At 35.6% G+C, this 26,140-nt stretch overlaps 1 protein-coding gene across 2 annotated transcripts in view; it reads left to right on the forward strand.

Moving 5' to 3' along the window:
• LOC118739313 (MOB kinase activator-like 2) overlaps positions 1-24,336 on the forward strand; it is a 157,089-nt gene extending 132,753 nt beyond the window's left edge. The window contains exons 1-4 of one of the 2 annotated variants that reach the window (XM_036470566.1): positions 5,243-6,076; positions 8,765-8,925; positions 18,706-18,802; positions 18,891-24,336. In XM_036470566.1, coding sequence (XP_036326459.1) covers positions 5,400-6,076; positions 8,765-8,925; positions 18,706-18,802; positions 18,891-19,995 — 2,040 coding nt within the window. In that variant the 5' untranslated portion in view covers positions 5,243-5,399 and the 3' untranslated portion in view covers positions 19,996-24,336. Of the gene's footprint in view, positions 1-5,242; positions 6,077-8,764; positions 8,926-18,705; positions 18,803-18,890 lie in introns of those variants that run through there. The other variant, XM_036470565.1, reaches the window with a different exon arrangement.
• The last annotated feature ends 1,804 nt before the right edge of the window (positions 24,337-26,140 follow it).

Raw genomic sequence — 26,140 nt, forward strand, 5'->3', positions numbered from 1 at the left:
CACGCCTGAGTAAATATCGTAATTTTTTTTTCTGCGATCGAATTCCTTCATTTACTATCATCTGCCTCATTTTGTTCATACAATATTCTCATCTTTCTTTTTTACTGTTTGCAATTACTTTATTGTTATTAGTACAAATGGCGAAATCGTGTGGCTTTTTAGCACATCGCTGTTGATTTTAAAAAACTTGCTGTTGATTTCATGCCGATTGACATTTCGCCAATCCATATAGATAAACATTATGTCAAAAAAGCAAGGTTAATGTAAATATTTATTCTTAAAATGCTTTTTTATTTCCCTGTTGTTTGGGCAATAAAGATTTGCATTCTATGTATGTTTCTATGTGTACACTCTCTGCTGTTGTTTATTTACATTTTCGCTGACAGCTGGTTTTGATTTAAACAATCATTTTCTCTGCAATCCAGTTGAGGTTTTGCTTATTCTGAAAGTATAAATGTAGTATGTATCATTCTTAATGTTGTCACAGTTATATATGTATGTATGTACATATGTGCATTAGACTGCATTACTCCCCATACAAAAAAAAAAAATCGGTACTGTTTTTCCATTGGAATTATAAAATATATTATATTCTAAGACTTCCACCAAAATATTTCAGAAAATTATTAAGATTTACGTGAGCTGGACCCATTTGAAAATACCCCCAAAAATGCGAATTCTTTATGAATAAAAATAGTTTCATAAAGATTTTTTGAAACAAACAAAATTCATCTCAAATGACTAAACGGTTTAACTTAAAAAATTTGTATAAAAAAATGTTCAACGAAATCCGTAATAATGAGATTTTTGATGCTGGGTTTTAACTTTTGTTCAAAGATTGGTTTAAGAAAAACTTGAATAACTTAACCTACACTATTCCGATTTAGACTTGTGAGGTATAATTGGAAAGGTATTTTCTCACCTTTCTTATTTATTTGCTAATACACTCATTCAAAGAATGAAAGAGAAAGGTAGCTCGCGTAAATCTTGATATTTTTCCGAAATATTTTGGTGGACGTCTTAAAATATAATAAATTTTGTAATCCCGGTGGAAAAACCGCAACTTATTTTGGTGATGCAGTCTAATGTGCATACATACGTTATTGAATTCTAAGTTTTGCTGAGCTAAGAAAAACATAATAAAACTATAAAATGTTCCATTGTTGATGAAATTATTTCACTTGAAACGTTGACACTGTTTCGTAAATTAAACAAAGTAATTACCGGTGTCTAAAACTTGTATTGTTTGTCGAGAGTGCCAAATGGTAGCGTGAAAAGCGCCTGTCCCGTAATTGAAAAATTTTTTTCTTATCTAAACAAGTAAAAACTAGCAAATACGCAGCGTGCTTCATTGCGCCTTACAATTATTTTTGTGTCACTACTCCCTCACAAAACTTTTATGGTCTCATTTATAAAAAATAATCTAGATTTAAAGAGCTTTATAAAGTGAGATCTTCAAACAAATTTTCCATTTATGAGACTTTTTTTTTTTGTTTTTTATGAATAAGGGTGTTAGTTAATATATTTTCGAAGGCATTTAAAAAGTAGGTAAAGTATCGACTTTCTCCTAGAAAATTTAATAATATAATCTTAAAACTCGAGTCTACATATCGCGCACCTTCTTCAAGGTTGTTTTCATTCAATATTTGTTGGAAAAAATATTCAAACGCCGTATATTTATGGTTTTGTAATTTAAAGAAAATCCGACTACTTTGCAAAGACTACAGTATTAATTTTAGATGTTGTGAGAGAGAGCAACAAAACCAAAATACTTTGAAGGCACTGCAAAGCAAGCGGATTATTTGCTATTTGAGTATATTTCTAAATCAAAGGTTGCTCAAATACTTTCGTTTGATAACCATATTTGGCTTACGTTGTCAATTTAATTAAATTAAATTTTTTCAAACAGGTGGAACCTTTATTTTGATACACTATTGTAAAATTTCATTTATTTTATCGATTTAATTTAATAAAAGCTCACCGAGCATTGAGCGAAAAGCAGGCCAATGGATCTTTTTAGGCTCACAAAGACGCAACACTCAATTTTGGTGCGTGTATTGACAGTGTACTGCCTGATTGAATTCCTCACAGTCGATGCTGTATGGAGGACACTGAGGTGGAACCATCTCAACACATTTCACTCCACCTCACTCAACACCACCTTTTGTGTAATTGCTATCTAAATACCTTAGATCGTACCTTTTAATTAGTCTTGAGAAGCTAATCGGGACTGTAACCATTCGCAGCACTGTCACAAAGCACTGAAGCTTGTGGCACAAGTTTTTGCAGCCACTTTGGCCTAACCCTATAAAACCTAACCGAGCCTAATATTTACTGCTATACAATCGAAAATACCAACCTTATTATATTATCTTGCACTTTTGTACTTACTGCGTCAAATTTTGCTTAAACAAAGGTGTTTTTACGAAGTCACTCGCCCTTAATTGAGTGCAAATGGCAGATGATTTATCGTCAGCTTATCAGAACCGAAAATGGAGGAAAAAGTTATTATGACATGAAGAATGATAAAAGCAAAACAAAAAACAATAAAAAAATTGCCAAAACACCGAAAGCAAGTGGCGACAATTGTGCTATAGTGCTGATACGACAAGCAAAAAACAAAGACAAAAAAACAAGAAGAACAGAAAAACATACAGCCTACACTTAACGTCGCTTAAGCTTTGCTATTAAAATTTTGATCGAGATTGTCTGAGACACATACAAGTATGTCCCTGTGTACGTATGTATGTATATTTTTCCGTCTGTGTACTGTTTGCATGCGTTTACACCAGGCGACAAATGAAAGTGTACACCTTGTTCTATATAATTCACAATTACTTTCATGAAATTTTTTTTGCATTAATTATTTATGAAAATATAGTTCATTCTATAATATAAACCATGTAAATCAAAGTTACACACTTTATATAAAGTTTACAAAAATTTCATCAAAATTTTCAACTTTTTATTCGAAATTTCTAGAAAATTTTCCGAGTATGCAGTTTTTTAGCCCACCCAATTTTAGTCTAATGAGGTGCAAGTTTCAACCGGCTACAAAATCGCGTTCTTTTTTGAGACTGCTTTTGCGTTTTTTTTTGTTACAAGCTTCTTTATATGTATAACAAAAACCGCATGCTCGAAAATTTTCTAGAAATTCTGAATAAAAAGTTGAAATTTTGATGACAATTTTGAATTGTTGTGAACTTTATAGAAAAGTGTAACCCTTTGATTTATATAGTTTATATCAAGGAATGAAACCGAAAACGTAACCGTTTAAAACCATTTCGTTTTTCAAAACCAAACCCGAAACCGTAGCCGTTATCTTGACCTGAAAAAGACGAAACCGAAACCGAAACCGTTTCAGGCACAGGTTTCAATCGGTTTCCAGAAATTTATAAAAATCAGCTGCAGGATCTAGCAACCAACAATTTTTTTCAGTAGCACAACTGTGCCGTTTCACAAAAAAATACTTGCATGACAAATTTGTTTATTAGTATGTGGATAGCCTTACTTTTAATTATTATATATCGTGACTTATGGCAACACTGATAAATGTGCTGCAATTCAATCTAAATTTCTGCATTTAGATCTAAGTGGAATTGGTTGTTAGTTTGTATAATTGATTCAGAGGTGTTTTCGTTATATAAATTAAAATTAATCACAATGTTCAATTTCGTCCAAAAAAAAACCTTGGAAGGTACATATTTATTTAATAAATACTTTTTTTGTCAAACCTGTTTTTACTTTTTTATTCCCAAACCGAAACTGAAACCGGAACGAAACCGAAACCGAAACAACATTTGAAGAACGAAACCGAAACCGGAACGTTATTTGGAATCGGTTTGAATGAAGTACATTTTCATAAATAAATAAGGCAAACATTTTTTCATGAAAATAATTTTGAATTTTGTATTAGAACAACTTGTAAACGTCCATTTGTCGTCTAGTGTATGTGATTTGCTTATTTTTTGTTATTTTTTCGGGTAATTGTAGCACTTATGTTCGTCTAATACTCGTATAATACTCGCATGTTAAAGTTGATGGTATGTCAATATATAACATTCATTGGCATGGTCATACAAATAGTACTCAAGCGCGCATATTCACGGTCAGCGGCATGGAAGAGGAAATTCGTGTGCTGTGGCAGTAGCTCGGTGATTGTTGCTGATGACCGACCACGCTATATTTTATTAAAACCGCAAACAAGTACAAAAAATGGCTTTCAAACGCAAAAAGATTACCCATACGCCATGTGGTACAACGGTCGTTTGAATGTTTTCGTTTTCGTTTTTGTTTTTGCTATAGCTATCGTTTAGTCGTGCCTTACCATGCGTATATGTCACCATGTTTGTGATATATGTACATACATACATACATATTTACTAAATACAAAGTAGTTACTGATAGGCATGAGTACGCGACGCTTTTCCCACATCGACGACACCGTTTCTCCAACCGCTCTGTGCCACCATGTCACTCCCACTCACGCGCCCGCCGTCCTGCCGCTGATAGTGTGTTTTCGAATGGCTGACTGACTGTCTCGTTGACTGACTGGCTCAACCCACCGCAACAACAACCCATTATTAATTAGAAGGAGGGCACATAACAGGGCTGGCTGGAGTAGACCTCAATGACTGCTCAACTTGTGACACTCGATTCAGTGCGCTGCGAACTTGCCAACCAACCTGTACACACTTAGTTAGAGCGTTAAGTAAGCGGCCCCTGAGGAATAAAATATCGGTCCGCGCGGCCCTCTTGACGCTCATTACTCAAAGCGCGGTGCTTTTTTTATGACTGTGATTGAGATAAGAAATGCTCGTTGTTATTTGTTGGTTTTATTTTCGCTGTATGTAACTCTACTACTACCTTTCTATGTGAATCATATGAGCGGTTTAGTTAATAGCGTAAGCGCGAAGAGAAGCGATTAAATGAAATTTGCGTAGAAATTTTACGAAAAAATGCGAGAAAAAAAATTTAGTGCGTAAAACGTGCGTAAAGTTTTAATACGAAAACGGGAGAATTTTTTCAAATAAAAATACAGCTTGAAGTGGTGATGTGTTGAAGTTTTAATGAATATCTTTTAATAAAAATTTTTCTGAATCACAGCCGGCAGCAACCAATACCAAAGATATTTGTGAGCTCTGAAAAAAAAACATATTTATTTGATATAAAAAATTACTAGTTATTGCTTAAAAAAAGTGTGACATAAAAATTAAATTTAATTTGAAAGTACGATGGATACCATAAAGTATTAAAATAATCCAACGAAAAGTACCTATTTAACCGTAAACGCGAAGTAAATTTAAAAATATTGCCACAATCGCAATAAAAAAAGGAGTATCAACTTCAGTGCCAAATAAGCCGACACAATCACTTTAATCCAACCTACATATTCTCCGATGAGTTTCGCCTCGGCCAGCAGTAAAATCACCGATGAAATCGCCATTACTAGACCGCACAGCGCTGTCACCATCACTGCATCAACAAACACACTACCCACAAATTTCATTCCACCGGCGACAGCAGACGCCACCACGCTTTCTACACCATCACTTACAACATCACCAGCGTACCAGCCAACAGCTGCAGTCTCGTTACAGGCAGCCACCAACGCCACTTCTACTTTTATACCCACACATTCGTACGCCGCATCTGCGCCTGCCACCAGCGCCGCCTCAACAACGGTAACATTTAATCCAACAGTTACCACTTTCACCGCCCGCTGGACGCACAATTCCAGCAGCGAAAGTAGCGGCAGCAACAAATCGTCCTTTTCCTCCTCAACTTATTCCTCAGCTCTATCGGAGCCGCCAACTGCGGCGGCTGCAAAAGCGGCAGAGACTCCTACAGGAACTTCAACAGTTAAAAGTTCGGCATCTGCTGCAAAGCGCAAAGGTATTGCCACGCATCATAAGTCTCCGGCCAACGCAGCTGGTTCGTTTGTGGTTAAATGTCTGCTAAAAACGGTGCGTTTTATGTGGCAGGTCACAGAGATACCGATGAAAATCGGCGAGACACTCGGCACCATATACAGATATGCACACGACTCGGTCGAGACAATACTCTGCGTAGCTGGGTGAGTTTGGTTTGGGTGAAGTAATGAAGTGGTGGGAGAGAGGGTAGACTATTTATTGCCGAAAATGTTTAGCATTAGTGATAAAAATATCTATTATTAGTTATGAGAATGTTCAGTTATGAGGGATAATACGCTTATCTGAAAGTTATTGACAATTTAATGGAGTCTTAAGTAGCAATGAACAGGGGAAGTAGCAGTTACAGGATCGGAATATTTATTGGTCGTGTTTATTACTCACAGATTGTAGTTGGAACTTTAATACATATTGTTTTAAAAATTGCTCGATTCGTTTATCTAAACTTTGCTTCATACATATAGATCGTCCGCTTAGTGTGACATCTATGAACATCACTTTTTTTTATCACAAACAGTTGTCAAACTAATTATTCGTTCAGTGATGTTTTTTACGATATTCGCAAATGTTTATCGCAATAATGTTTTTGTTAATTTTTCACGAAAATATAGATCATATATTAGTCACCTAAAACTTCCACTTTGTCAACTATTTTTTTTTTAATTTTTAAATTTTTATAAAAATTTGTTTATTTTTTTAACCGACTTCACAAAAAGGAGGAAGGTTATCAATTCGTCGGAATATTTTTTTTTGTGTTTGTTACCGCATAACTTTGGACCACGTTAACCGATTTCTATAATTCTTTTTTTTAAGGAAAGGTGTTACCTCACAGGTGGTCCCATTCTAATTTGGTTTAAGTCCGATCATTGGATCGTGAAGAGATTAACGATAATCTTAAATTTGTATATGAGAATTGAATTCGGTTTTTTTTTGCTTAAAAATTGCTTATTAAGTTTTGTACACAGTATGAAAATTTATTTATATAGTTTTTGTTAGAATATGAACTATATTTATTATGAAAACCATTGCGACTATTTTCATAAAATCGCTGTACGAATAATTAATTTAACTGCTTTACTGGACCGCAGGTTTAGAGAAAATGTGCCTGTTCTCTATATTAAATTTTTTTGTATAGATACACAAATGCCTAAAACTGTGCAATTATCTATGTACTGATATGTACTTCTCAAGCGACTTATAAATATAATGGTTGAAGGTGAAATTTATGGAAATGCTCAGTAATGCTATTTTCTTAGAATCCATGACAGATCCAGCACAACTCTTCCTCCTAGACTCCTTCAATAAAGCACAGTGTTGCCGGTGGTGTAACGTTGGCGGGTGTAAACCAGTTTTGGAAACGTTCAAGAACAGGAAAGGAAAACCTCTCAGTCTACTCAATACATTGATAACATACCATGAAGCAGAGCTTAGCTCAAGCCTAACAAGTCGCAAGTCTCTCCAACACCGGATTTACGCAATCGAAACGACGCAAATTTATTTCCCAAAAATCTTTTGGAGTATGCCGTGGGGAAAAAAGCGGAATTGCTAAAACTTGTCGAAGAGCTTTATTATAGAACATGTGGTCCTCCAGACAGCCAAACATTGAAGCTCTTAGTTCTCTGAGCGTGTATTAACTAAAATACTCGTGTTATTTTAGGTGACCCTCCTCCCTTCCCCAATCTTTAGGTCAATAGAAAAGTTACTTACTATCTGCAGGTTTTATGTCTTAGGAGCCATTTCCCTCTTGACCTCGCAAAACAGAACCTCTGAACAGTCTAGTTTCTGAGTCACTTTTGCACTCCTTTTTTGTTTGTTATAGCTTTGTTCTTCTTGGAAATATCTTCTTAAAAATATCAGTAAGACAATTTCGAAGCATTGTGGTTTGATATAAATTTTTGTTTGAAAAAAAAAAAAAAAAATTTTCCTTTATTTGTGGTCTAACGAACTGATTTCTTGAAACGTTATCAAATACTTTATTCTGCGAAACATTTGCCCAAAATTCTAACTATCTACTCTCTATGGTATGAAAAAATTTATGTATACAAGTAGTTATTCATTTATCGGACTTTGAATATTTTGGTAGAAAAAACCGCACGAGTGTTTATTTTTCCACAAAATTTGGTTTGTTTGTATTAGCGTATGGCACATCAATCAGTGGGCTCCACTTATACGCTTTTTGCTGTGAAATACCCGATTAAAAAAAAAATCCACTCTTAATAGCCAACTGCGCTATACCTAAAAGCATTTGTTTAGTACACAACAAAGAAATTGTCAAGCAAAATTGATGAGTGTGAAAATGTTTCGCATTGATAATTTTTTATCGCATGTCTTTTTTTGCTTGTGGAAAGTTAACAGGTGCCAGCTGCCACAGCTAAGGTGGTTCTGGAAGTTACGCTGTTCCAATCACTCTTTAAATAATAAATGAGTTTCTTAAATAATACCCGAGCTTTCAACTATAATCAATACAATTGTACGATTGACTTTTTAATCGGACTCGACTTTTTATTATTACAAAGTGTCGCATTACTTGTGGTGATTTACACAAGTTGCCTAGCGCTACACAAACAGCTGCCCTAACTCTTATACTGAAGTGAAATCACTCGTTGTGAGTGCTCTAAAAATTAGTTCCTTATTTACTGCTTACAGCTTTAATCAATGGGCGCGTTTATATTGTTGATGACTTTTTCATATTTTCAAGTTGTTCCTGCTGCCGCTTAGTGCAGGTGTTCTTTAAATAATAATAAATTTATTTTTATCAGTAGATTATTTTATAAATTTCTACTTATCGACATTTTTATTAATTGCCTATATCATTTTTATTTGTTTATTTACAGAAAGGCGCGTCGTAAAGAGCGCGATGGTGATCAAAATTCAACAGATACCAAATTATATTTGGAGGAGAGCGTTTTAGAACGTAAGCTACCTGAAGCCGATCTCAAAGCCTTAGTGGATCTTCCAGCTGGCTTGGACTATAATGAATGGCTGGCGTCACACAGTAAGTTGAAGAGAAAAAAAATAAGCTTTTTATTACAGTTTTAAACAGCTAAGAAAGTCTTAAGTATTACCGAAAGTAACTAGGGTGGAGTACACCGAGTTTATACGAAATCAGTGTTGGCCAAAACCAAGCAAAGGGGCAGAACTTTTACTACACTTTATTTGTGTTTGCTTTGCACTTACAATTACATATATAACTCAGTAAAAGCTCATTTATGCAAGACTTAGACTTGACTTGACTTGAAAATTGTATATCTGCCAAATGAGCAGCGCGTGTATGTACCTAGTACGGAGAGAAACTAGTTTAAATATCGATGTTCAACTAGTTTTTTACCCACCACAACTAGTTGAAGATCTGATTTTTTTCCTTGAAACGAACTGTTGACTTTATCATGGCGATGTCCTAGGCATCAGTCAATTATCCGACTCTGCATTTGATTTCAACTACTTTAAAACGCATTTGGCTTAAAGCACTTTAAAGTCAGTCGTTTGATTATGCCTTCTTTCTGCACTTCACAGATGCTTTTTTATAGTTAAGAAAAACCGAAATTTAAAATTAAATGTTCCGCCTAATGAGATTTGAACATGGACATTCTTGGCCGCGACCAATTGTAGCGAAACTTTTTGCACGCTCATACATGTACAGCCATACATGTAAATGTGCTTTCAAATGTTCAGTTTGAATTGTGTGCAAGCAGCAAGTCGATTGTCCGACTCTGCATTTGATTTCAACTACTTTAAAATGCATTTGGCTTATCATCTGACAAGCGAAAACAAACTTTCAAATAAAGACGGAAAATAAAAAAAAAAAAACAATTACGATTTGATTCTTGATTTATTTTAATGGTAATTTTATTTCAATTTTGGTGTAAAAACCAAGGCTGCAAACCTGTTTTGAACCGAACCGGTTTCTGAATCGAACCATCGCTTTTTTCGGGCTTCAAACCGAACCACGAACCGAACCGTTATTATTTAAAAAAAATGGTTCGGTTCGGTTCAAAATGAAAATCCACTAAAACATTTTTCAAGTTTTGTAATACACAAATTTGTCTAAACATGCAACTGGTATATTAAAACTGCAAAATTTTTTTTTGTTTGATGGCAACTCCGCGACTTGTAATTTCGTCCATATAAAAAATGCTTAATTTTTACTTATATGGAAGAAAATGCTTAACAACGCCAGCAAAACAAAATTTCAAAAACTCAGATTTTTTTTAGTTTTGATTAAAAAGTTTGGAGCTTTGATGCAACGTTGTTGAAGTTTGCAGTTTTTCAAATTATAAAGAGCTATACTTTTATTAAAAATTTGTGAACATTAAACCAACAAAAGAAAAATGGTCAAATGCCGCACTCATATTATTTTGACCATAGGTTTACTTGTCCATAAGAAGTACAGGCTTACATAGTGTAAGCTTCAATCTACCGAAAATGAGGGTTTCAACATTAAGCCAAGATTTTGAGAGTCAATTAAAGTTTTGATTATGCTATTTTTGTCTACTCGACGAAGCTCACGATTTGTCCAAACCTTAAAAAGTTTATTAAAATTTTTCTAATTTCGCCTTGATCGCGTTGTTTTAAATATTTTTTTTTTGTTCAAGGCATCATACAAAGAATTAAAAAATTGTCAAAAATAAAATGCAAAGTTGTTAAAAATCAAGTTAAAACTTAAAAATTTTTCCTAGAAATTCTTATTAAAATGTTTGCAATTTAGATGAAACAAAGTTTAAAACTTGGACTTATATGGTTAAAAAAATAAACATAAATAAACAAAAGAAATATAGCCAAAATTTGATAAAATGTTGCGTCTCTATCTCAGTGATCTCAGTAATAAAGCCTTTAATATTTATATTATGGATTTGTCATATTTTTGAAATAATTGTATCCTTTGCATAAAGAAATTGAACCATTTAAACCGAACGGAACCGTGGTTCAGGGATAATCGTGAACCGGTTCTTAAACCGGTACACACTTTTTCTAAGTGGTTCGAAGCACTGAACCGAACCGCACCGATTTTCGGAGTGCTTTGAAGTCCTGGTAAAAACAAATTAAACGTTTACAATTTTACGTGTACAAAAAAACAAAGTGAAAAGGTAATAGGTGACACGTTGACTAATCGCGTCTTAGGGCTGGTTTCTCCAACTCAACTTAACTTAGTTTAGGCATTTATTGGACTTAAGTCAAAAGTTAGCTTTCCTTTTACACAGCTTATTCTTGACTAAGACTAAAAAAATTGGCTAAACTAAGTTGAGTTGGAGAAACTAGTCCTTAGTGTCTAGGTAAGTCAAGTCAAGTCTAAGTCTTGCATAACCCAGCTTTAACACGTCAGGCTCTGAACCATACATACATACATATAGTGCCGAATAATTTCGGGACAAGTCTCTGCCGCTGCACTGCACTTTATAAGGTGCCATATGATGATTTCAGAGCTTAGATCGCTTGTCATACCACGTGACACCCGGTTTAATAGGTCTGCCATACGACAGTAATTTACACTTGAAATACAGCCGCAATATCATCTTTCGATAAAAGGTTCCGATGAAAATAATTCTACGCCAACTCCACAATTTCTTTTAGGGTCAATTGTGAATATAGATGTTCAAGAGTGTTCTTTGAATATTGCCACTGCTTTCCCACTTCTGTCCCGCGGGCACAAAAAGTGATCGTCAGACTGTCGTATGTGGTCCGCTTTGTTGATTCTCTAAGCCCATATGCCTTTCCAGTGTATTCTGACAAAAGTTCTTGAAAGTAATCATGTCTAGATTAATAAACCCAATTCCGATGCAGATTTGGAATACAAATTTTCACGCGAAATACTTTATACTCGGAGGATGAGGACTAAATTTTGCCAAAACAGTATTCTAAAGTCAATCACACTACGCACAACACCAATAACACTGGTCAACAAAATTTTGATTCAGAGCTATTGAGATCTGACTCCTGTAGTATTTTCTCCTTAGGTTAAGAATATGTTCTTTAAATTGTGAAGAACGCCCAATATTAGAATTCTGACTTTCTCAGAATTTGGTTCAAATGGTTCAAAAACGCCCTATCTCAGCTGCCGGTATATTGAATTAATAAATTAATATAGGGCGTTCTTAAAACGTTTGCTGAGCTAGGGCGTTCTTCAAGCTAGTGCTGAAATAGGGAGTTCTTGACAAATTTATTGAGATGGGGCGTTTTCGAACCGGTTGCCGAGATAGGTCGATCTTCCACTCAGTCACGATTTGAATAAGTCTTTAAACGTAAGTTTCCAATTCTAATAACGAAAGCATGAAAGGCGTGTCCAGAAGTGATTAAAGGTCGAATTTATTCTACTTCGAATGAGTGAAAATAATGGAGTTAATACAACATACTTACATACATTTCTCCAATTCACAAATTTTGGAAACATTTTGACAGATAAACTGCGATCCTAATGCTGAATTTCCACTAAACAAAAAATGATAAAATTTTTAATGACAATGTTAGGCAATAAAAAATACCCGTGCCAATACGTTCCTAAAAATAATTATTATGCCGAATTTCCACTAGGCATTGAAATTACGAAAAATGTGTGCTATTAAAAAAAAAAATGCCATGTAGAAATGAACCAAATGGCTATTTTTTGAACGTAATGACACAATTATTTTTTAATGTCCAACTTTGTCATTAAACTTTTTCCATTTAATGCCTAGTGGAAATCCAGCATTAGTCTGTTTCCCCCTTTTTTAAATGGCATACATTCTTTGTAATTTCAATGCCTAGTGGAAATTTGGCGTTAAGGGCCGTCTGCAGTTCTCCAAAAAAATCAGAAGAAATATTTTCATTATTTCTGTTGCTTGAAAAAATACTTTGCTGTTGTTGAAAATATTTTTGAAGAAAAAAATATGCGAACATTTTTTTCTTGAGAGCTGCATACGATATTTTGGTACACTGAAAGAAAAATCAACCAAAAATTGGCTAATATTACCAAATTCAAACTTGAAAAGGAATCAACGTGATTTTTGGTTAATATTAAGAATGTCTTGGTTGATATTTTTAACAATGATTTGGTAATATTAACCGCAATTTTGTGGACATTAACCAAACTTTTGGTTGGCGATTTTTTCGTTTGAACACGCTTATGTTCTGCACTTCACAGATGCTTTTTCATAATTCGGAGATACAAAACAAAATTTTTTATCATCATTTTAACTCGTTGCCCCTGTCGGGATTAGCAGATAACAGTAAGCATCTCTACATACTCAGCTACAGCCAGGCAACTTGTTCAACTTGAGTAACATTTTGTACAATCGGTATATAAACCATGAGAAACCATACAATAACTCGGTTGAAAAATCCATTGTACTTTTCGCTCAGTGTAAAAGAAAATTTCTTTCCCACTTTTTGTGCGTCATTTTATATGAATTTTTGGAAACAAATTTTAAAGCCTTATGTTGAAGGAATTTAATTATATACCTTTTGGAGCTAAAAGGCCAATATTTCAGCTTTCATTTTGTACTGATGGAAAGACTATATTCCTTGTCTATATCTTTGTACTGAAGTTCCAAAAATACCACAAACCTATTTTTGGACAACTTAAATCACAGGATTATCTTGACTCAATGCCGATCCAGGATAAAATAAAAATGTGTTTATTCACAGAGCTCTGAAAGGTAAATTCAGTGGTCTGAGTTGTTGTTGGAAAATTACACACCCAGGCGTATGCTATTATCTCTCCCGAGTTTCTAAGAAAAAATGATAGTTCAGTTTTCAGGTTAAAAGCGCAAACAGTCAACGACGTAGCGTAAACGTACGTTGACGTACGTTACTGTTGATACAGAGAGAGAGAAGCAACGGCAATGTCACCGCCATGCGATGGTGAGTTTTCGTTAACACGCGAATCCCATAAGGTATATCGTGTCTGCGTCAACCTACGTCTACTCTACGTCGTTGACTGTTTGCGCTTTAAAACCAAATAATCAATTCGGTCCCAAAGGTTTAACGTTATATCCCGCTTGACGTAAGCTAACTAAGAAGACAAAAGAATGAATATTTCTAAATGATATTTTTGTTTTCTTGCAAATGTCCTCTCTGTTGTAAGCATTATTTTTAACTCATTGTTTGGGGTAGTGTTACATCACTTCGCATGAAAAATAGCGTTATTTACTGTTTTTTTTTTTTAACTTTCAGCCATTATCGCTGCTTACCATCCCAACTCATATATCATCATGCGTGCTAATGGCGGCCTATTATTATCATAATAAGCCGTAAGAGTAGTCGTAGTTTTAACTTACAAACTTATTGCCAATTGGTTTTTAATTTACACGCATGATGTCACGATCATTTCGCGATCTTGAACATCATATCTTTATTACGAGAATTGCTCATTCGCTTGCAACACGGCCCATGACATAAAGAGGTGCGTCATTGGATTTGACTAACCAAAAAATTTATTTTTGTTATGTGGCATCATGCTACGATTTTTTTTTTTGTTTTTGTTTTTGAAGAAACCAATTTTTCATCTTTGAAATAGTTGCATTATTAGGCGACAGTATTTCAAAGTGGAATATATTTTTTCTGCACTGTAATGCCATGCTATCGTTTGTTTTGTTACTTTATTGCCTTAATAAATTTTATCTACTTTTATGACTTACTTGCCTGCCATAAAATGTTTTTGGTGTGTAAAAATGTCGCCCTTTTCAATCGTAAAGTGTGCTCAAGAGTAAAGGATGATCTAATTCTGGGACATTGATCTCAAATCATCGATCTGAGAATGTCAATTCAATGGTGATTTGAGTAACAATGAATATTAAGGAATAGTGAATGCTAGCAATAATCCACTACGTAAAAAAATTCAAGTGAGCTAACTATGTATGTAACGTGAGCGTCGAACAGAAAATTTCATAGAATCAACCGGGAAATTTAAGAAAAAAATCAAAGGTTTAGGTGAAATGCAATATTAACTAAGGCGAGATCTAGGTCCATTTATGGCTCTATGGAGGTGGTGGATTGGCCGCGCGAAGGCGGCTGATGGAACTGCTATGGAACTTTGCTTAAATTGCAATGTCTCTTAAAACATCGAAGCACAAATTCCGAATGTCTGCCCACAAGAAGTTGCCCTAGACCTTATATTCTTTTATGAGGCCCATTTTTTACTTCGTTTCTATACGGTATAGTAGGTAGGTAGGTAGATGTGGCTGCCACTGCTGCTCAGGGACACACATAGGCCACGAAATAAAGGCCCGTTGTGATACCACGACTAAGAGTTTTCACTCCCCCTTGCTAACCCATTTTGAATCCTTGACGAAACTCGTCAGGGTTTAAATCTCCCAATTTGTCAAGGTCACCAAAGAAAGGAGACCCCAGAAATCGCAGTCTGCTTCTCGATAATGCCGGGCATTTTCAGAGAAGGTGAAGAACTGTCTCCACCTCCTCCTTTAGAGCACTGATTGTATGAGATACATCCTCCCTATTTAGAGACTATAAGCTTCGAAACCTTTTTCGATCCCACCTAGGCCAAGTTTGCCTAGAAATTCGACAGGTCGTTATTTGCATTCATCTCTCGCTCGCGCGAGCATAGATAAATTCACTTAAAAGAAGCTTGCAAGTGGCGAAGGGCATACCAATGCGTTCTTTGTCCGGAAGAATCAAAGCAGAGACCACTGCGCGTGGACCATCTTGATACATCGCGAAGTGCCCTCTGCAACAATTCGCACAGAGTTTGCGGGAACTTCCCCCTATACGCGTTGGCTACGTCATCCGCATAAGCAACAACCTTCCGAAGTTCCAAAGGAGTGGCGAGAGCACGCCACCCTGTGCCCCTTGTCACATATATTGAAGGCGAGTTCTCACCAACGTTTGCCGTGATCACCCTGTCCAAGAGCATTTGCCTTATAAACTCCACCAGTCCCCTCAAGGCATGTACCTTATATTGCTAAACGCTGCCTCAAAGCCTAGAAAAGCTACAAGACAATAGTCTTTGTAACTGAAGAATTTTCAATAAACTTTACTAGGCTATGTAGCGCTGTCTCCGTGGACTTACCCTTCATATAGGCATGTTGATTGTTAGACAGTAGTCGACTATCGATGTTGTAATATTACGTTCTCATTGAGCCATTAACTCGGCTTTAACGTTTTCAGTTTATGAACTACTTTCAAGCGTTCACATTGGGGTTTTTAAGATACTCAGAGTTTATTTTAACATTTTTTTGTTTATAAGATATGTACTTACTAACTATCCTTATTAGGATTTTAAGCACAAAGGAAGAAAGGCTAATAGGTCTGATCCTTTGGATTTGTGTGTGCAGCCTTACCGGCTTTAGGAATAAACACCACGGAGACAAATCTCCATGCTGTCGGTATGTAGTTTAGCTTAAAACAGGCGCATCCGGTCCCGCCGCTTTATAGGACTTAAAGCTTTGTATCGCCCAAGTAATCCCCTCCCTTGTGACAGGCACGTTTACTACCCCGCTCGAAGGAAGTTGTAAACAGCCCCCTGCTTGCGAACTCCCTGTGAAAAGTGTATCCAAGAGCAGTTCTACCGTTTCCATTCCCGTCGTGGACCAGGAACCATCTTGCTTTTTTTTGGTGATGCAGTCTAATATCATTTAATCATTCATTAAATTTTTAAAGTATTTTATTTTTTTTTTCTGTTTTAATTAAATTTAATTTTTCTTTCTTAATTTAATTTTCTCTTAATTTTATATGCGATTCTTTTAAAAAGGATTTTTTTAACTTCAATTCATTTTTGGAAACCTATTTTATTTTTTTCTTCTTATAGTTCAACTTTCTTTTAATTTTTAGATTTAATTGTTTTAAATAGAAATGTGCAATTTCTAATTAAATTTAATTTTTAGAATCATAATATATTTATTTCGTCTTTTTTAAATTTCATTTTTTTTTTTAAATTTCATTTATTTTTCTTTTTTATATATTTTTTTAATTTCGTTTATTTTTCTTTTATATATAAATTTTTTTAATTTCATTTATCTTTCAAAAATTTTTTTTATTTTTTTTTAATTGCATTAAATTTTTTCAAAATATTTTGCATTTATTTTTGCTTTATTTTTAATTTACTTTTGTTTATTAAGTTGTATTGTATTAAAAAGAAAAAACATACATTTTTTTAAATTTAATTTACTTTTTAAGAAACATATTGCTAAAACGCGAACAGCATAACGGTAAGTTCTCCTTGTTAGCAGATCTTTCAATTAGTTTTTCGAAAGACAGTAAAGAGCTTTCAAGATAGTTGCCAGAATTGACAATTGTCTTACGATAGACTTTTGTCTTGTTGAAAGGCTATTGCCAGAATTGCCGTGTAAGCCTCTCTACACCTGCAGGCGGATTCCAACTTTCGCTATCGCAAAAATATGCTAAAATTCTAAAGCTAAAATTTTGGCGATCTCCGAAAATTGCGATTCTGTCCTTCCTGTCGCTAAAAATTGCCTAGCCTAAATTTTAGTACCTTATCCGGCCGCAAGTGTCGCTGTGCAGCAACAGCAGCTGTCAAAACTTGTTTCCATTTCAACGGTGATAAATAATGGAAATTATATGGCGGTGAAAACTTCTTTTTCAATAATGCCTGATTATAAAAAGGCAATCGCATGCCCTTAAAAAAGAAATAATAATAGCAACGTCCCACGCTTATTCGCAAATAATACCTTTAATAAAAAAAAAAAATTAACTTTGCGTTTATGCGGCAAAGTTTAACATATTGTAAAATTGTAATAAATAAGCAATATTCGCAAAGATTAAGGAACAGCCTTCGCAAAAAAAAAGCAAGAAAGTCCGCATCCCTTTCAGGAAGTTACCAGCGGTCAGTGGGCAAGTCTTTTAAGTAAATGCGTCACAAAGCAGCATTATCATTTTTATTATAGATAATAGTGGAGGAGACTTAAGTGAAAGTTAAGTGTTTTATGAAGACAGTATGATAGGAATCCCTGCTCAAGGCATATCTGCCAGACATGAATAAATATTTTTTTCATTTAGGAATTTCAATATAGCTCTTCAAAATATTAGGGGTCTTCAGCTAAAGTGATAAAGGGATAAATTGCTTATATTCATCAGTTTATCGGCATTCTTTCATGAACGCACCTTGGTAAATAATTGCATAAAATTGTTGTATCATTTAACTTACATGGCTAGTAACGTTTCATTCTTACCTCGTCTATTGTGTTCATTTGCTTTTATGTGTTCATGGCAAAAGCGTCCACCTGGCAACCTATAAGGGTTGACAGTTCATTTATCAAAATGATAAATTTATCTTCTTATCAAGTTTATCACTTTTGGTGAAGACCCCTATTGTAAAAGCATACATTTTTGTTCTTTTGTCACTTTTCTGCTGCAGTTTTCCATTTTTCTTTTAATTACAAAGTTTTTTCTATATAGTTGAGTAGTTTAAATGAACAACAAAATGAAAATTAGCTGTGATTTGTTGATAAATTTTTTAGCAGCAATTATTTTTAGTCGCAAATTTTTAACAAGTTTAAGCGAAAAAATTTTTACGAAAAACATTGCAAATATTAAAAAAAAACTGTACGGAAACATATTCTGGTGAGTGTATGCACGCTGTAAACAATACACTCGCTTTTGATCTCTTACCGCCAATCGCCAAATGTGTTGTGACAACCGAGCTGCAAGTTGCACTCAGGGCTGTCATTGTTTGTAAGCAAACACCGAGACATTGAGGTGTCGATAACATAGATTGGCTAGCGCTGCGCTCAATGCAAAACTCCTATCCAAACGTTTTATTTTTCCTTGTATTGCTTAATTTTTTTAATCCTCAAATCATCTAAAACTATATCCTCTCTCTTCATTGCAGCACTGGCTCTATTCGAACACGTAAACTTGGTTTATGGAACTATTAGTGAATTTTGTACGCCATCTGGTTGTCCAGATATGACTGGACCAGGCAACAGGTATGCCATACTTTTTTTCTTTTCTTGACTTTTTACAAAATTTTTATTCTCATTATTATTATTTTTCTCTTCACTCTCTCGCGCCTAGAACGTACTTATGGTTCGATGAGAAAGGCAAGAAGACGCGCGTCGCCGCTCCCCAATACATCGACTATGTGATGACCTTCACGCAGAAGACAGTCAGCGATGAGTCGATATTCCCTACCAAATATGCCAACGAATTTCCAAGTTCGTTTGAATCGATTGCCCGCAAAATACTACGCTTGCAATTTCATGTGATAGCTCATCTCTATGCGGCGCATTTCCGAGAAATTGCGCTACTGGGATTGCACACCCACTTAAATTTGACCTTTGCGCACCTAACCGCACTGCATCGACGCTTCACACTGATCGACGAGAAGGAGACGGACGTGCTGCGCGATCTGGAGGTGGCGCTGCGCCTCACTGACGACGGTCAGAGCTCGCTCGCCTCATCTACAATTACGGCCACGACGGATGGTGGCAGCAGTAGCGGCGGCGGAGCTGGCGGCTGTGGCAGTAGCTCCACAACAGATAGCGGTATAGCGAATAGTAGCAACAGCAGCTGCAGCGGCGCGACTACAGCGACAGCACACGCTCACTCGCAACAGCAGCCACATATGGGAGTAGAGGATGTCAATTTACTGCAGCAGCATTCGGCGGCGAGCACAACGCTCATCGATGGCGATGCGGCAGCGCCGCCCATTTGCACACAGCCCGAGGCGCAGGCAAAGCAAGCGAACAACGCGCACGCATCCGCCGCAGCGGCGGTCTTTGGCGGCGGTGGTGGCCTTATCGGTGGCATACTGGGTGACTTGAGCAGCGGCGAATTCGGCGAAACGGCGACACGCTACTGCACCTCGGCGCTGCCACCACATAGTGGAGGAGAGGCTGGAGTCAGCGGTGTGGCGGTGAACTGCAATAATGGCGGCGCGGGCGCTTTGCACTTGAACTTCAACAATAATCACCATCATCACCACCATCACCAGCATCCGCATGCGCACCATCACGCGCAGCAGCAAGCGGCAGCGACACATCATTTCACGCAGCAACAACAACAACACCAACAGCACAGTGGCCTCATACAGTGCAATGCAAGCAACGCACCGAATGCGACCGTGGTCAGTGCATCAGCAACGAATGCCAGCACAGCAGCAACAACAACGACAGCATAGTTGCCACCAGCAACTGTAAGTAGCCCCAAAGCCACAAAAACAAATTCGAATGTGCTCGAAGCTGAAACTGATGTTGAAGATGAGGAGGAGCAGATTGAAAGAGTTGCTGAAAATTTTGTTGATTATCCTAGACCAGCGACAGAAGCTATCGCTTCTACAGCCCTTTTTAGTGCTAAAACAAGTGCTACTGTTAATGCCGACGCCACCGTTGCTGCTGTCAACTCCAACACCGCCGCCGCCAATGTTGCCGCCACACCCATTGCCGCTGCTGTTTCCCTTAGCGTAGGAGAGAATGAACGGAACGAAGCCGACGCTGATGCTGTAGATGAAGGAGACGCAGAAGTAGAAGTTCAAATTGAAGACAAAGCTAAATGTAATGAAAACAAAGATGATAATGTTAACGATGTTAAAAGTGTTGCCGTTGCGGCCGCAAAGGATGTATGACGCTTATTGCTTTATATTTACAATATATAGAGTAGTGTTAATTAAAACTTAAGAATACAACAAAAGCAAACAAAAATTGAAAGTTATAAAAGAAGAGAGAAAAGATGAACATACATAAATTGAATATAAATAATAACAATAAAAAGATATAAAAGTATAAAATGCAAAATAAAAAATAAGAAAGAGAAGTATATGTTAACGATGATTGTAGTTGTGTCTGTATCTGGTGTTACACCAACAAAGAAAACACAAATAAAAACTGATTAAAAAACAAACGAAAAAAACTGTAAGAACAAACACTAAAATGAAACTCACAAACTTATTGAAGAATTAACCCAAGTAAATAAAGTAAATTTAAATAAAAGGCGTTAATAAGTAAGCTAGCATTATTATGCACTGTGCAAGCGAAAATGAAAATCAATTAGTTGACAAAGACACAAATCACGAAAATTTTATGAACAAACAAAAAAAAAGATAAGAATCTTTCACCAGCAGCCACTCACATACACATGCACCTACTCACTTTTAATCTACTACTTATGTAGCCAAACCTCTAGCGTTTCCAATTAAAACTTAAAGCTATTTGATCTATTTTTGAAAACTGCAACGCTTTCTAGTTGGGAAGGAAAATTTTTTGGATCGTTTTTTTATTTTTTCATGGGGTGGGAGTAGTTTTGCGTGGCCGCGTTTTTGTTTTTGTTTTTCTCTTTCTTATTTTTTGTGAATGCTGCTGGGTGACAGGCCGCAGCCAGATAGTATACATATGTAAGTCTGTATCATTTCGATTAAGAAGTTTCGACTGTCGACTTGGCTCTATGTTGGTATGCTAGAAGAAGTCGTAACTTTGCATCTTTAGCTGACTTGAGAAGCGGATCTTTGCAGATATCCACCTAAGTATAATACTTTATTCTTTAATCTTCTCTGCAACTATTTCTCAATGCTGAATCTTAATGATGTTTTCAAATCCACAATAATAGCTATTGGCGTATTTTCCTTTAACGAGTACTGTTTGGGGAGTGTTGCTGGTGTCACAGTCCTTGGCCAAATATAAATCTGGGTCGTTCCGGTTACGTAGACCCGACTGTCGTGGGAACGCACTCCCTTTGTTCGCTTCGAAAATAGATTTCACCAAATCATCGATGCTTTTCAGGGGAATTGGTTTTTAGGGCGCCCTTTTTGCAATTAATATTTGGAAAAAATGCACTTTTTCTATCTGTCTCGTAGAATCAATGCGAATACATATAAGGTGATATCGATTCAACAACTACAACAATTACTTGAATTTCGTTTTTGCTTTTAGCGTGCCATTGTCAAATTTAAGCTTTTCTTCCCCGAATGAAGAAAAGCGGCAGAAAAAACAAACGCTCACGTTTTCACTCACTCACTAGCTAAATACAAAACTTTGACAATCAAACGCTACTCACAACTGATGATACAACACCTGCTTATATAAATTCGCCTTGTTGTAGAATATTCAAAGTCAAATGCGTTGAACGGTTACAAACGTTTGAATCGCTACTAGTGAGTTTCCGTTGGAAAAAAATCGAAGTTGTCGAAATAAAATTGTTTGACCCACTGTTGTTGTTGTTGTTGTAGCGGCTACCAAGCCGCGCTCGGGTCGGTTCATCCGTCAATGTTGTCGTCCGTTTCAGCTAAGGGGAGGCCCAGGAAGTGTGCGACTTCAACGGGGTCTGTCCATAGGGACAGGGGCGTCAGCTGGGTGGGGTTCCCAGGGCATGTGAAGAGGTGCCGAGAGTCATGTGGCGACTCTCCACATGCCGGGCATTGATTGAGCACATCCTCATTAATTCTACGCAGGTATGAGTTTAGTCTGCTGCAATAGCCAGAGCGAAGTTGGGCTATTGTGGTGCGGGCCTCCCGAGGAAGAAAAAGGTCTGTCCCGTCCACGTCCGGTGGTTGCGTGCCTAGAACGGTATTCACGGGAGTCTACATAACAGCATTCCCACACTTGACCCACTCGAATACAACGCTGTGATTGGATGAAATCTGAGTTTAAAAAAACAATGAAATTTTTTTAAAACTGGATTTTTGATGAAAAAGCTTTTTGCTCCCGAGTAGGCGTGAATTTGATTTCTATGCTTTAGAAAATGCTGAGTCATGTGTCGTATTGTATGTTAAGCCGAAATTCTCGAAATTGCAAACTCTATAGTATAAGTGTTTAACTTTAGCACAGCCCTCCACTCAACTCGAAAGTGCAACAGTTTTCAAAAAATGCTTTTACAACAACAAAAACATTAAATATAAAAATGTTAAACAAATATGTGCGTGAACTCCATACAAACATTCAAAACATGAAATATTTTTGTAATTTTATTTAAAATAGTTTTTAAATTATTGCCCGTAAAAAAGGTAAAAATTACCAATGGTCAATTTGTAGTAGTAATATGTTAAAAAAATTCAAAGAAGTACATCCGTGTAAAAAATGCTGTGTCATGTGTCTAGCAGCAGCTGACAGCCATTTTGCACTTACTTTGCTCGTGCTGAGTTTATTTTCGCAAATTTTGAAAGCTTTTGCTTTAATTTTTTGCAATACACCAACCGCTTCTCCGTTACAATATTTAGTATTTGCTTACTCTTTTCGGCCCAATGGTCTACACCAAAGGAAAGTTAAATACAGATAACTATTTATTTGACTACAGATAATATTCTATTGGGCTACAGATAACAACATTATGGCAAAGCTTTTAGTAGTTTTCGAAAAGATTTACGTTTAATTTATATGTATGTAATAAGTTCCAAGTCGTGCTGACTTTGGTATATTCTTCTAAGCGAAATAGCGCTGTGAATTCTTAAATAAGTTTATATTTTAATTGGCAAGGATCTATTAATAGTGTTTAATTCTTTGTCTGTGGAAAATCCAAGTAATTCGATAAAAAATTAAAAGAAAGGACATCATGTTACATACCTTACAATATAAATCATCACAAGACACTATCGACATCTCATTACTATTTAGTTTTTTCTCGGTTGTTTACTTTATTATCGATTCCTTGCAAATACTAATAGCTGCCTAAAGCGCTTCATTTTGCCCTAAACGTTGGACTCAGGTTTCACATTGTACGTATGTAGTCTCAATGCGTTCAGCTCACTCGATACAGCCGCAAATAGACGCCAGTCTCAGTAGTTCATATGTAGATATATCTATGTGCACTGCTATGTTCCTACATACACATGTGTATGTGTGTGAGTTTCCACTCTTTAATTTTAATAATTTAGTTTTTCAAAAAATAGATAAACCGACAAAAAAATTGCTTTAAAATGCCGTCAGCCATTAAAATCCGCTATCACCAACTGTGCTACTACGCATTTTTTGTTATTATGTCTCTACTCTCAAATTGTTACACTTGAATTAGTTTAGTTTTAAAACTCAAAAGAAAAAAAGTTCCTTATTTGTTCAGTTTTTTTCAATTTCATTTTAAAATATTTTATACTTTATTTTGCTTTACAAGAACAAAGTTTTCAAATTCACTGCACTCATTCAAAAAAAAAAAATGTAGTCTATTTTGCGAGCTATGTACAATTAAAAAGAAAAAGCATAAATTAGTTAATGGTATTTTCGTTTCTTCCAAAAAATATTGCCCTTTCATGCTGCAATATATGTTTGATGTTACACTCAACCTTGTAAAAGTGCATACTTATCCTTAACTAAGCTCACACATTTTACAATATTGTAGTTTGGAGCAATCCTCTGATTTTAAGGGCAAACATCTGCCCTGAGAAAACTTCAAAGCGCACCAAGTGTGCCTTTTTTGCCTTACTAGAGTGTGACATTTTAAGAAACGAACACAGATCTGCTCACCGGTTTGCCATTATTTTAGAATTGAACACGACATTTTTTGGTTGAAACGAAAACGCCATACGTCTCTAAAAAGAGTTAAAAAGAAAAAATTAAAATAATAAACACTACAATAAAAAATATCATGTGTATATGTATGTAAAAAAATAAACAGTAAAAACTATTATGTTCTATTGAAATGTTGATAAATATGTATCTATGCAATTATAGAAATTATAAAAAAAAATCCCTACGCGCCCTCACTCCTCTCCCCGCCCCATTAAGAATTAGCACTTTGATGAAATTCTATTAATTTAATTTAATGAAAATTTAATTTTATGAGAATTATGCATTAGTTAGTAGTGTTAATATGCAAAGAAAGCAAAAACACAAAAACAAAAGGAAATGAAAATAGTTATGCAAAAAGAGCTCTAATATATATATATATATAAATATACGTATATGCAATTTTTATTAGTATTAAATAAAAAGTGAAGAGTTGATTTAATTTAGTGAAAAATTAATTAATAAAAAAACCATAAAAAGCGTGTACGAGATTAGTTTTGTGTGTAAATAAATTCTAACGTTTCACTATTTCCTTTAAAGAGAAAATAAAAACAAACTAAATTGTGTTTTTGTTCTTATTTTTCTGCTGATCCACTTTCGTTATTTAGTTCGAATCCTGGGGGTATTTGCTAATTTTTGTTCCTCTCATGTGAGGCATATTAAAAGGCTGGTCAGGAACATCTTCTTAGATCCTCCTGCTGCTTAAATAACCGATATTATATAAATATACAGCTAACGATTGTAAATTGAAACTCCAAAAAAGGAAACGGATTTTCATACATAATCAGCCTCATTGCGTAAGTCGTAATTTAGGCTAAATTGTAGGACTCGACCACAACGAAAATCGTCGAAAACTATGCAGTGCTGCCAAGTTTTTCGGGTTTAATACACTAGTCGAGTCGAAATTTTAGGCAATGTCATGAAATTTTCGATACGATTCGACTGTCGAAAAACGACTTGCATTCGACACGACTCCCGCAATGAGACTGAATGATTCAGGGGGAATTTCAACCAAAGTCATTTTGCATTCAAATTACTTGGGGTTGAAATTCACGCGGAAGTGAATTTCAGAAACGGCGTGATTGTTTTTCTTGCGGATAAATCTAAAATGCTGCCTACTGGTTTAAGAAATATTGATGGAAGAACATTTCTATGAATGTGAATTTTTCGTATTTCTGGAGAGATGCAGACAGCCCTTAAGCCACAAAAATGCCAATGGAAAAAATGTTTGCAATAGAAATCGTTTAAGTCTAACTTTTCAGTAATTTTAGTGGCAGGCACACTCATATCATTATATATTTCACCAATGGTTTGATATGTTTTGCCAAAGTGCCAACAAAGAAAAAGAAGATTTTCGGCTTCGAGACATGCAACGTCCCTGCAAACTAAACTTACCGAAATCTTTAAGAGTATCTCATTTCTGTAACGATTTTTTTACGAATCTTCAAAGAAAATATTCGGGCAGGTTCAGCAATTCACTTCCGAGTGAATGTTTAATTTTACTCGCACAGCTTGTTAACTTGCTGTCTCCACAGGCAAAAGTTTTTATCTTGATAATGTTATCAGGCAAAATTTTGCCCATGGAGACCGCATATTGCTCTTGGCAAGCAATAATTATCAGAGCTTTTATCGTGATAAATATTGCCAGCAATTTGGTACTTTGACAGCTACATTTTCATTTGCGCGATAGCTTCGTGGAGACAACATTATCGATATTTCAATATAAAAGCAAAAATTGAACTGTTTTCTATTAAAATATGTGTTATTATTTGCTTGGGTGTGAAATAGCATATTTTTTAAACTTTTTAATTGATGAAATCCGGCAAAAATTGCCATCTT

This window comes from Rhagoletis pomonella, unplaced genomic scaffold (genome assembly GCF_013731165.1).
Source record: "Rhagoletis pomonella isolate Grant_MI unplaced genomic scaffold, Rhpom_1.0 Rhpom_scaffold_00005, whole genome shotgun sequence".
NCBI lineage: Eukaryota > Metazoa > Arthropoda > Insecta > Diptera > Tephritidae > Rhagoletis > Rhagoletis pomonella.